At 44.0% G+C, this 13,810-nt stretch overlaps 1 protein-coding gene across 1 annotated transcript in view; it reads left to right on the forward strand.

Moving 5' to 3' along the window:
• Positions 1–6,668: 6,668 nt before the first annotated feature.
• LOC139380370 (fer-1 like family member 6) overlaps positions 6,669–13,810 on the forward strand; it is a 65,891-nt gene continuing 58,749 nt past the window's right edge. Inside the window, exon 1 of the mRNA XM_071122989.1 lies at positions 6,669–6,764. Coding sequence (XP_070979090.1) covers positions 6,718–6,764 — 47 coding nt within the window. The 5' untranslated portion in view covers positions 6,669–6,717. The remainder of the gene's footprint in view (positions 6,765–13,810) is intronic.

Consider the following 13,810-nt stretch of genomic DNA (forward strand, 5'->3'; position numbering starts at 1 on the left):
TCATTGACTTTATAAACTGATTGAAATCGTATTTGCAGCTTCCAACTCAAAACCCAAACTTCACAGAAATTGAAATAACTGATAATCATAATAATGAGCAAGCTATCAGCCCGCTAATAAGTGAATCCTCACCCACGGAAAGATTGATCGCTGACCTCAGCAGCAATGCAAATCCTAACTATGCCGAGGGGCTGAAAATGTTAGATTTTGATGCATTAAGCGGATAAAAATGCAGAAATTGCAACAGACGCTCTCCAAAATAGACCATCAGGCGCAGACGTTGTGAATATTCTCTCCAGTTTAACCCTAAACTATGCCCACCTGCAGAGATGGACAGTGGTCCAATACCTCAGTGCCCAGCAGAGGCACGAGCAGGAAGCTGTGAATTTCAAGAGACAGGTGGAGAGAACCAGGAAGTTGGCGATAAAAGCCAAAAAAGACAAGCTGCTGCTAGCCGAGTAACTGCGTTTGAGAACAGATCAATTCAAAGATTTGACTAGCACTTATGACAAAGAGCTCAAACAAACTATTGACCAAGTATTCTACAGGAACAACTCGTTTTAGCCAAAACTAAATACGATGAAGTCCACGCAAAACTAGATGAATCTGACGAGCTAGCTAAAAACAGGGGCGAGCAACTCGATGCCCTGCAAACGGTTTTTGAATCAATGCAATAATGTTCTATTCCAAAAGCTAGAGATCAAAGACGATCAGTTAATGAACACAATGACCAAGTTGGATTTCAAAACAGCAGAACTCCTTGAAGTCACTGATTTAAGGAAGGATGAGAAAGACCAGGTGAGAAAGTTGGAAAACATGACCTATCAGCACTGGATCTCTCGCTCCACACTCTCCCTGCAAACCATGACAGAGAAGTATGAGGCTGAGCGGAGCAAGTGAGACACCTACGTGTCTAAAATAAACATCCTCAACTCCCAGGTGGACTCTGCGATGCGTTAGGTATCATCTGGAGGAACTCCAGAACAGTCAGGCGCTATCGCGGGACAATCAAACCAAGCAATCTAGCTCACCGGAGCTAAGGGTACGAGGTAATGTAGACGACAGATTTCAGACTCCACCTCTCTTTTAGGGGTCCCTCAGTGTCTTCCTGTTGGTCATTCCACAGTTCCTCCTCGCCAACACAACCAAAGCTTGGCTTTTCCTCTTGGCCTTTCGGCCCACAAGTCCCCACGGGACGTTGCAGATGCTCCCCGCTCACTCAGCGAGGAACGCCTTGACAAAATCGTAAAAACGTCAGCCTCTTTGACACCATTCCAGGAAAGCCAACCGACACTGATACGTTCTTAGCAGACATAGAGGACACCTTGGATGTCTACCAAAACCCTACGAATGCCGACAGGCTTTACCTATTGAAGCGAACATCCAACAGACATCCGCCTACAAGAGCAACACGTGCAAAATGACTACGCTAAACCTGCCACGGTTTTGAAAATAGAATTCAGTGGTTCTGCGACTCGCAAACACGACAGCTCGTTGGTTAACAATATCAAACAAGCTCGAAATAATAGGCTTTGTTCAGTTTACTTTGGCATGATTACTGAAACAGGATTGGAAGACCTATTACCATTCAAACAACTGTTTCTGTCAAACATGTCTCCCAACTTCATTAACTACTTGGGCCCTACTGTCTACACTCCGAGAGCTTGCGAGCACCACTTTTGAAGCATCGAAAGCAAGCCCTAACCCTAACCATAACCATAACCCTAACCTAACATGTCGCATTGAGATCGACCTGGCCGCTACGTCTCTGCACCTAACCCTCACAAAGGGTGAGGACACAAGGGTATCAAGCCTAACAAGGGCAACAAAGTGTTCAACAAGATCTAAACATTAACCCGAAACAATATCGAAGCTCTGATAAGAGATGCAGCGGAAGAAATTTGAGAAAGAGGATAAGGATAAGTCATCATGACTAGGCGTAAAATTGTTGGAGACCGAGTCCGCCGAAATTCACACCATTCGCGAGGATGTCAACATTTCCATTACCCCCCGCCCACACTCAAATCCCTGTCCAGGGTCCGCTCGTTCTAGACACAAGCCTACAGGTTTTGTCTAGAAGCCCTCCATTCCTCCAACCCACTCCACTTTGTTGGGGATATGACGAGAAAAACCAACTCGAACGGGTCATACCTTAAAGCAGTCTTAGAGGACTGTTTGACCCCTGATAGATTCGGGTTTGACTATTTCCCTCATATCTAAAAACTGTGATGAACTCAAAGGGGCAGAAAAAAACGTTATCTTCGAGGTTTCACTCAAGCTACCTCGCCCCTAACCAAGCGTCTCCTACTTAAACGCAACTTCGAAAGCGTGTCACTGATCCACCTTGTGTACATGACTAGCATTGACACTGAACGAATGATGATTGGGATAGATTTAATTTACCATTTGGTACCACTAATGGATTGGAAAAACCAGCCAAGTCTGGTCACAAATAACTATGCCAACTCCGTTGACTTCACCGCATTCTTCCAAGGCTACATGCCATACATTGTGCAACGACGTGGGTTCGACGTCAGCATCTGACGCAACCCTGGTGAACTTGGTCATGAGTCCACCATCGGTGGCAAATGACAAGGTGAGTTCAACTCGGAACTTAACCGAACATGAGGTTTTCCTGTGTGGCTTGGGTGGTTCACCAGCCGACACTTATCGACCTCCTCTGAGAGGTGGCATGTGCCAACACGGCACTATGGTTGAGGATGCCATATTGGCAAGCTGGTCGGAAAAATCCGCAATCAGTTTGGAAACGTTCAACACAATTTAGAAAACGGCTAACTTCCATTCTGTCTGGGAACGACTCCCCAGACGACACCCGCCGCTATAGAGGTGTGTGCGCTATCAATCCGCATTGGAGCCAAGGAAGTATCTCACTACCTACTGGTTGTCGCAGACCTCCCACATACAGTCTATGTGGGAGCGGACATTTTGGTAAGATTGGGTGTAAATCTCGATACCATACTCCAAGTTCTTTGGTCTTTGGCGCAGCCAGACCAACACGCCTTGTCTTTCGACCCGGTGCAAATGGCATCCGGGCAGACTATTCCTGAAGCTTGCAAGGTGAGAACTGAGTCTGCCATGGTGATTCTGGCAAGAACCACAAAGGTTTCTGTAAGACTGAACGTTGCTCCTGGCTATCGGATGGAAGACACCCCTGCGTTCTACCAACCCTATTCAACTTAGGGCTAACTATCAATGGTAACCCGCTGTTGGAACTAAACGCTAGATCCACCTACCTCCATGTACAGAATCTGACTCAAGCGGATATTTACCATTCTTCGGCACACTCAGCTAGGAACATTGATTGATTACCCATTCCATGATTGTGAACTTGACTTTCACAGAAACCCTAATAATAAAACAGGAAGCTTTTCATACATGCTGACACAGAAGGTGTGAAGATGGATCTGAAGATGTTGACACAGAAAGTGTGTGCCAATGAATCTGAAGATGGACAATAGATCTACGTTACAATTGATGAGTCTGTGGTCTCAAAAGGGCTCTTTGACATCAGTGCCGAAATTTGATCACAAAGAAGGCAGACACAGTAATATGCTTTTGTCTTACGGATACCCTTTTCAAAAAGGCACACAGACCATTATAATTGGAACACAGTGGATACAGATATCATTCTCCTCCTTACTGGGTTGTTCATCCATCTTAACCCATAAAGCTGTGGGTTGTTTTTTTGGTATCGACAAGGTTGTGACCTGGGCAAAAAAGACAGCGTAGATGTCCTTTCCAGAGGTCACCGATGCCTTTGTTTCTATGGCAGCTGAATCATTTTGACACCTCGATCTGAATTTGTCAATTTTTCACATTGCTTTGAGAGATACCTGTGCTCTCTTTGACAAGACAACCAACCTAGATGATCTCAATGATCTGAGGAAGGATCTCTTCTCCGAGAGGTCATTCTCGGGGGAGGACCTCCCCACCCCAACATAAGCTGCACCGCTGCAACATTCATACCCGAGCATGTCTACCAAACAAGCATTTGTTCAACAAGTCTAAAACCATCCAATCGGTACCTTTACCAGCGATTTTGGATGTTGCATGTTGTGTTTTATATTTGTGTTTTCAATATATTTATTAAAATACTACAGACAATAAAGCTACATGTGATCACGTTACCAAAAAACAACCTGTCTGTCCCTCGTGTTAAGATGTCAGATATTCATTGAATGACACCTTTGTGTGCACTATGCAGATGGAGACTGTCAGGTCTGCATGTGAGTCGAGCTCTGTTTACCAAGGAGGTGTGTTCACTGCCAGTTTCTGGATCCTGTTCCCCACATTGTGTAAACATCTTCAGGTGGACTGCTGCCAATTGATATTCTATTGATATATAGAACACATACTGTAAGGCTGGTGATAGTTTCACAATGTCTTCTTGTAAACAACCAGGTAGGAATACATTTACTGTAAATGCAAATTACACTTGGGGGGAATTGTTTTAAACAATTGGGAGTTTGAAAGTAAAGCTGTTCCCAATGATAAAACCAGATCAGATTATGAAATGATTCATGAGCAAATAATCATAAAGTCTGGGTCACCTCAAGCTACAGTCTGTCTGTTTTCTGTTCTCCGGAAAGAGCATGGCACCAGCCAATAAAACTCCAGCTACGAGTCGGTCTAGACGCTGTTCTTCTAGCTCATATCGCCTCGTCTAACGACGATGTCCGTGTGCTTGAACGCTCCAATTTCCGACTGAGAGAGAAACTGCAACCCTTCCTAAAACAATCCAATGGAGGCCAAACCCAAGTAAGTTGTTTGTTTCACCTTCTTCCAACAAACGTACAACGTACAGTACATGTGGCAGTATGTGTCAATATGAGGCATAGTTGTACAAGTGTTTGTGGCTTCCCGGACACAGATTACATGCTTAGACTTGACCTGGACAAAAACAATGTATGCTCAATGGAGAATCACAATTTAAATGTTCTTTCTTTTTTTAGCGCAGGCTTAATCTGGACGCGGGAAACAGGCCCTCTATAGACAGTCCTATGTACATTTTGAAAATATTTACTGAATCTGATTATTTTGTCTACGTGTCAAGATCATTGTTCGACTTTCCAATAAAGAAACTGAATAGAGAAACTCAATAGAGAGACTCAATAGAGAGACTCAATAGAGAAACTCAACAGAGAAACTCAATAGAGAGACTCAATAGAGGAACTAAATAGAGAAACTCAATAGAGAAACTCAATAGAGAAACTCAATAGAGAGACTCAATAGATACTCAGTAGAGAAACTCAATAGAGAAACTCAATAGAGAAACTCAATAGAGAAACTCAACAGAGAAACTCAATAGAGAAATTCAACAGAGAGACTCAATAGAGAAACTCAACTGAGAGACTCAATAGAGAGACTCAACAGAGAGACTCAACAGAGAGACTCAACTGAGAAACTCAATAGAGAGACTCAATAGAGGAACTAAATAGAGAAACTCAATAGAGAGACTCAACAGAGAGACTCAACAGAGAAACTCAACAGAGAGACTCAATAGAGAGACTCAACAGAGAGACTCAACAGAGAAACTCAACAGAGAGACTCAACAGAGAGACTCAATAGAGACTCAACTGAGAGACTCAACAGAGAGACTCAATAGAGAGACTCAACTGAGAGACTCAATAGAGAGACTCAATAGAGGAACTAAATAGAGAAACTCAATAGAGAGACTCAACAGAGAGACTCAACAGAGAGACTATAAAAGCTATAGGATTCAACACTTATTTACTCTATGTGAACTGGGGAGAGAGGGGCTCAAGTAGGATAATATCAATATGCAGGGTAATATCAATATGCAGGGTAATATCAATATGCAGGGTAATATCAATATGCAGGGTAATATCAATAAGCAGGATAATATTAATATGCAGGGTAATATCAATATGCAGGGTAATATCAATAAGCAGGATAATATCAATATGCAGGGTAATATCAATATGCAGGGTAATATCAATATGCAGGGTAATATCAATATGCAGGGTAATATCAATATGCAGGGTAATATCAATATGCAGGGTAATATCAATAAGCAGGATAATATCAATATGCAGGGTAATATCAATAAGCAGGATAATATCAATATGCAGGGTAATATCAATATGCGGGGTAATATCAATATGCAGGGTAATATCAATATGCGGGGTAATATCAATATGCAGGGTAATATCAATATGCAGGGTAATATCAATATGCAGGGTAATATCAATAAGCAGGATAATATCAATATGCAGGGTAATATCAATATGCGGGGTAATATCAATATGCAGGGTAATATCAATATGCAGGGTAATATCAATATGCAGGGTAATATCAATATGCAGGGTAATATCAATATGCAGGGTAATATCAATATGCAGGGTAATATCAATAAGCAGAATAATATCAATATGCAGGGTAATATCAATAAGCAGGATAATTATGCAGGAAGGAAATTCAAACCACTGAAAGTCAAACAAGGGAGGATACAAGAGTGACTGATTGGCTGAGTGGACAGGAGGAACTGGAAGGTGTATTGTGAGACAGAGAGCAGTCAAACACTTTTGTTCAGACAGTGTATCAGAGAGTACTATTTTAATAAAACGTAGTGTTATTGGAAGCATTAGGATAGGAATCGGGATAGTGTGTTAATATCTCAGTTATCAGCTGTCGGGGGAGTGTGTCAGGGACTCCTGGGCATATTGTCCTGTCAAAATGGATAAGGATCCATCAGGTCACAGTGGCAGTCCAGCCACACACAGGTAAGATCTTAAAAACAACAACTTTCGACCTCTGCAAATTGCTATGTTAGTTCGAACAGTGTTTCTCAAATCCCGTCATGGTGTACTCCCAGGGATGTACAGGTTTATTCCAGCCCAGTATTGGGTACCCCCAGGGATGTACAGGTTTATTCCAGCCCAGTATGGGGTACCCCCAGGGATGTACAGGTTTATTCCAGCCCAGTATGGTGTACCCCCAGGGATGTACAGGTTTATTCCAGCCCAGTATGGGGTACCCCCAGGGATGTACAGGTTTATTCCAGCCCAGTATGGGGTACCCCCAGGGATGTACAGGTTTATTCCAGCTCAGTATGGTGTACCCCCAGGGATGTACAGGTTTATTCCATCCCAGCATGGTGTACCCCCAGGGATGTACAGGTTTATTCCATCCCAGTATGGTGTACCCCCAGGGATGTACAGGTTTATTCCATCCCAGTATGGTGTACCCCCAGGGATGTACAGGTTTATTCCATCCCAGTATGGTGTACCCCCAGGGATGTACAGGTTTATTCCATCCCAGTATGGTGTACCCCCAGGGATGTACAGGTTTATTCCAGCCCAGTATGGTGTACCCCCAGGGATGTACAGGTTTATTCCAGCTCAGTATGGTGTACCCCCAGGGATGTACAGGTTTATTCCATCCCAGTATGGTGTACCCCCAGGGATGTACAGGTTTATTCCATCCCAGTATGGTGTACCCCCAGGGATGTACAGGTTTATTCCAGCTCAGTATGGTGTACCCCCAGGGATGTACAGGTTTATTCCATCCCAGTATGGGGTACCCCCAGGGATGTACAGGTTTTTTCCAGCCCAGTATGGGGTACCCCCAGGGATGTACAGGTTTATTCCAGCCCAGTATGGGGTACCCCCAGGGATGTACAGGTTTATTCCAGCCCAGTATGGGGTACCCCCAGGGATGTACAGGTTTATTCCAGCCCAGTATGGGGTACCCCCAGGGATGTACAGGTTTATTCCAGCCCAGTATGGGGTACCCCCAGGGATGTACAGGTTTATTCCATCCCAGTATGGTGTACCCCCAGGGATGTACAGGTTTTTTCCAGCCCAGTATGGGGTACCCCCAGGGATGTACAGGTTTATTCCAGCCCAGTATGGGGTACCCCCAGGGATGTACAGGTTTATTCCAGCCCAGTATGGGGTACCCCCAGGGATGTACAGGTTTATTCCAGCCCAGTATGGGGTACCCCCAGGGATGTACAGGTTTATTCCAGCCCAGTATGGGGTACCCCCAGGGATGTACAGGTTTATTCCATCCCAGTATGGTGTACCCCCAGGGATGTACAGGTTTATTCCATCCCAGTATGGTGTACCCCCAGGGATGTACAGGTTTATTCCAGCCCAGTATCCCAGTATGGTGTACCCCCAGGGATGTACAGGTTTATTCCATCCCAGTATGGTGTACCCCCAGGGATGTACAGGTTTATTCCAGCCCAGTATGGGGTACCCCCAGGGATGTACAGGTTTATTCCAGCCCAGTATGGGGTACCCCCAGGGATGTACAGGTTTATCAGTATGGTGTACCCCCAGGGATGTACAGGTTTATTCCATCCCATGGGGTACCCCCAGGGATGTACAGGTTTTTTCCAGCCCAGTATGGGGTACCCCCAGGGATGTACAGTATTCCAGCCCAGTATGGGGTACCCCCAGGGATGTACAGGTTTATTCCAGCCCAGTATGGGGTACCCCCAGGGATGTACAGGTTTATTCCAGCCCAGTATGGGGTACCCCCAGGGATGTACAGGTTTATTCCAGCCCAGTATGGGGTACCCCCAGGGATGTACAGGTTTATTCCAGCCCAGTATGGGGTACCCCCAGGGATGTACAGGTTTATTCCATCCCAGTATGGTGTACCCCCAGGGATGTACAGGTTTATTCCAGCCCAGTATGGGGTACCCCCAGGGATGTACAGGTTTTTTCCAGCCCAGTATGGGGTACCCCCAGGGATGTACAGGTTTATTCCAGCCCAGTATGGGGTACCCCCAGGGATGTACAGGTTTATTCCAGCCCAGTATGGGGTACCCCCAGGGATGTACAGGTTTATTCCAGCCCAGTATGGGGTACCCCCAGGGATGTACAGGTTTATTCCAGCCCAGTATGGTGTACCCCCAGGGATGTACAGGTTTATTCCATCCCAGTATGGTGTACCCCCAGGGATGTACAGGTTTATTCCATACCCCCAGTATGTACAGGTTTATTCCATCCCAGGGGTACCCCCAGGGATGTACAGGTTTATTCCATCCCAGTATGGTGTACCCCCAGGGATGTACAGGTTTATTCCATCCCAGTATGGTGTACCCCCAGGGATGTACAGGTTTATTCCAGCCCAGTATGGGGTACCCCCAGGGATGTACAGGTTTATTCCACCCCAGTATGGTGTACCCCCAGGGATGTACAGGTTTATTCCATCCCAGTATGGGGTACCCCCAGGGATGTACAGGTTTATTCCATCCCAGTATGGTGTACCCCCAGGGATGTACAGGTTTATTCCATCCCAGTATGGTGTACCCCCAGGGATGTACAGGTTTATTCCATCCCAGTATGGGGTACCCCCAGGGATGTACAGGTTTATTTCCCAGTATGGTGTACCCCCAGGGATGTACAGGTTTATTCCATCCCAGGGGTACCCCCAGGGATGTACAGGTTTATTCCATCCCAGTATGGTGTACCCCCAGGGATGTACAGGTTTATTCCATCCCAGTATGGTGTACCCCCAGGGATGTACAGGTTTATTCCATCCCAGTATGGTGTACCCCCAGGGATGTACAGGTTTATTCCATCCCAGTATGGTGTACCCCCAGGGATGTACAGGTTTATTCCATCCCAGTATGGGGTACCCCCAGGGATGTACAGGTTTATTCCATCCCAGTATGGTGTACCCCCAGGGATGTACAGGTTTATTCCATCCCAGTATGGTGTACCCCCAGGGATGTACAGGTATTGTACCCCCAGGGATGTACAGGTTTATTCCATCCCAGTATGGTACAGGTACCCCCAGGGATGTACAGGTTTATTCCATCCCAGTATGGGGTACCCCCAGGGATGTACAGGTTTATTCCATCCCAGTATGGTGTACCCCCAGGGATGTACAGGTTTATTCCATCCCAGTATGGTGTACCCCCAGGGATGTACAGGTTTATTCCATCCCAGTATGGTGTACCCCCAGGGATGTACAGGTTTATTCCATCCCAGTATGGTGTACCCCCAGGGATGTACAGGTTTATTCCATCCCAGTATACAGGGGGTACCCCCAGGGATGTACAGGTTTATTCCATCCCAGTATGGTGTACCCCCAGGGATGTACAGGTTTATTCCAGCCCAGTATGGTGTACCCCCAGGGATGTACAGGTTTATTCCATCCCAGTATGGTGTACCCCCAGGGATGTACAGGTTTATTCCATCCCAGTATGGGGTACCCCCAGGGATGTACAGGTTTATTCCATCCCAGTATGGTGTACCCCCAGGGATGTACAGGTTTATTCCAGCCCAGTATGGGGTACCCCCAGGGATGTACAGGTTTATTCCATCCCAGTATGGTGTACCCCCAGGGATGTACAGGTTTATTCCAGCCCAGTATGGGGTACCCCCAGGGATGTACAGGTTTATTCCAGCTCAGTATGGTGTACCCCCAGGGATGTACAGGTTTATTCCATCCCAGTATGGTGTACCCCCAGGGATGTACAGGTTTATTCCATCCCAGTATGGGGTACCCCCAGGGATGTACAGGTTTATTCCATCCCAGTATGGGGTACCCCCAGGGATGTACAGGTTTATTCCATCCCAGCACGACTACTTTTGATTCGACTACTCAACTCATCATCAAGCCCTTGATTAGTTGAACCAGGTGCACTATTTAAAAGATCAGGTCCTGATCTTTTGGATCCCTGCTTTTTAAATCTGGCAGCTGATTTCATAGCTAAATGTAACGACTGTTGGTGGAAGAAGGTGAGGACCAAGGTGCAGCGTGGTACGTGTTCGTCATTTATTAAATAGAACTGAACACTAAATACAACGTAACAAAAGAACAACTGAAACAGCTCCACGAGGTGCAAAACACACTAAACAGAAAATAACTACCCACAAACACAGGTGGGAACAGGCTACCTAAGTGTGGTTCTCAATCAGAGACAACGATAGACAGCTGCCTCTGATTTGGAACCATACCAGGCCAAACACATAGAAATACAAAACATAGAATGCCCACCCCAACTCACGCCCTGACCAAACCAAAATAGAGACATAAAAAAGGAACTAAGGTCAGGACTTGACACTGAACCACTTACATCTCTGTTCAATCTAACCCTGGAATGTAATGAAATTCCAAAGATCTGGAAATCAGCATTTGTCCTACCACTTTTAAAAGGGGGAGATCCAACTCTTTTAAATTATTATAGGCCAATCTCAAAGCTGTCACCCCTGGTGAAAATACTTGAAACCCTTGTAAGTGAACAGCTAAAAGAGTTATTTACTAACTATTTTATCAATGTACCAATGTACCAACCAGAAGAAGCATAGCATAATTACAGAAGCCATTAACTTCTTGACCATACTTGAGACGCAGACGTCTCAAGTAGGCACCTGGAAATGCAAATGCGCTACGCTAAATGCTAAATGTACTCGTTACAACTCAAACCTTGATCAAAATTCACAAGCAGGGTATTGAATTAAAGCTACACTCGTTGTGAACCTAGCCAGCAAGTCAGATTTTTAAAATGCTTTTCGGCGAAAGCATGAGAAGCTATTATCTGATAGCATGCACCCCCCAAAATACCAGCACGACACGTAAACAACAGATTTTGCGGTAGCCGGCGCTACCCAAAACGCAGAAATAAAATATAAAACATTCATTACCTTTGACGAGCTTCTTTCTTGGTACTCCTATATGCCCCATAAACATCACTATTGGGTCTTTTTTTCGTTTAAATCGGTCCATATATACCCAAAATAGCTTTGTATGGAAGCTGTGTCATTCAGAAAAAAACATTGTTTTTAAACGCTGCGTAATTTTTTTAAATTAAAAAAGTCGACGATAAACTTTCACAAAACACTTCGAAATCCTTTTGTAATCCAACTTTAGGTATTAGTAAACGTTTATAATCTATCAAAATGATTACAGGGCGATGTATATTCAATAGCTCCTCGCTTGCAAATCCTTGGCTGCCATATTCCTCAGTAACAACATCCGGGTGAAGACTGGAAGAAACGGATGACAGATAGATGGATTTTCCAACAATTAATTCAATTGAAAATGACGACAATGGTGACATCGTGTGGAATTTGTATGAATTGCATGCAGGTCGATATTCAATTTTGTCTTCTTTTAACAACTCGTGGAAGTGACTTATGGAAATTATTTTTAGCTTTCAGAGAGCAGTTTTTCTTGCGTTTTTCAATGAAACACACGATCTGTTATAGTCAGAGCCGTGATTTAACCAGTTTTAGAAACTTCAGAGTGTTTTCTATCCACACATACTAATCATATGCATATACTATATTCCTGGCATGAGTAGCAGGACGCTGAAAAGTTGCGCGATTTTTAACAGAATGTTCGAAAAAGGAGGGGGTAGAAGTAAGAGGTTTTAAACGATATCACTGAAGCCACTGACAAAAAACAGCACTGTGTCTCACTTTTTATTGATCTCTCTAAGGCTTTTGATACAGTTGATCATGCTATACTAAGGCAGGGATTGTCGAGTGTAGGTCTTTCGGAGCATGAAGTTGCATGGTTTGCTAACTGTCTGATAGAACTCAGTGCACTCAATTTGATGGGCTTATGTCTGTTAAATTGTCTGTCCTGAATGGTGTGCCCCAAGGCGCTGTACTTGGTCCTCTCTGATTTACACAAAAATTTCCATAATGTACAACTTAATTTTTATGCTGATGATACTGTTATTTACCGTTGTGCCTCGTCTCTTACAAAAGCTTTCCAGAACATGCAAACTGCTTTTTATACTGTTCAACATACCTTGTGTCAATTGAAGCGTATCCTCAATACTGACAAAACTAAACTAATGGTGTTTTCTAATGCAAGAAATAGACCTCTGAACCTTTCACCTATTACTACCTGTCAGGGCAAGGAGATTGAGGTTGTAACCTCATATAAATATCTTGGAATTTTAATTGATGACAGCCTCTCTTTTAATTTGCATATTCAACAACTTACAAAAGAATTGAAGCTGAAGTTGGGATTTTATTTTAGGAATAAGGCCTGTTTTTCTTTTGAAGCCAGAAGGAGGCTAGTATCAGCTACATTTATGCCTTTACTAGACTATGGGGATATTTTATATATGAATGCTTCCGCTCAGTGTTTGAGATCAATGGACACCCTTTACCATGGCACTTTTAGATTTATTTTAAACTGCAAAACCCTTACGCACCACTGCACTTTGTATACCAGGGTTGGCTGGCCTTCTCTAGTCACTCGTAGGCTCAGTCACTGGTATACTTTTATTTACAAAGCCATTTTGGGTTTACTACCTTTTTATTTGTGCATTTTTATTGTTCAGAAATGTGGTGGGTACTCTCTTCGTTCACTGGACTTTATCCTGCTAACTGTTCCAAATGTCCAAACTGAATTTGGTAAAAGGGCTTTTATGTACTCTGCGCCATCGTCTTGGAACACCTTACAAAATACTTTTAAACTGGAAGAACTTGTCCCGATTGGTGTTTTTAAATCACTGATGAAGGATCTTGAGGCTGATTCCCTGACCTGTCAATGTTTCTAATTTGCTGTTTTATTCTCTTGTGAATTCAATGGTTTTTACTAGATTACTTGTAATTTTTCATGTTGTCTGTAATATTTTTGTAATGACTTGGTGCTGCCTATCTTGGCCAGGGCGCTCTTGAAAAATAGACTTTAATCTCAATGAGCCCTTCTTGGTTAAATAAAGGTTAAATAAATCAAATTATAAAATTTAGCTGAGTAAAAAATGTTGAGAATCACAGGATTTACAAACATATCAGGTCTTCCTGCTGTATTCCATCCTGTGAAATAGCCTTGTCTTCATGTATTC

Source organism: Oncorhynchus clarkii, chromosome 22, assembly GCF_045791955.1.
Source record: "Oncorhynchus clarkii lewisi isolate Uvic-CL-2024 chromosome 22, UVic_Ocla_1.0, whole genome shotgun sequence".
NCBI classification, from domain to species: domain Eukaryota; kingdom Metazoa; phylum Chordata; class Actinopteri; order Salmoniformes; family Salmonidae; genus Oncorhynchus; species Oncorhynchus clarkii.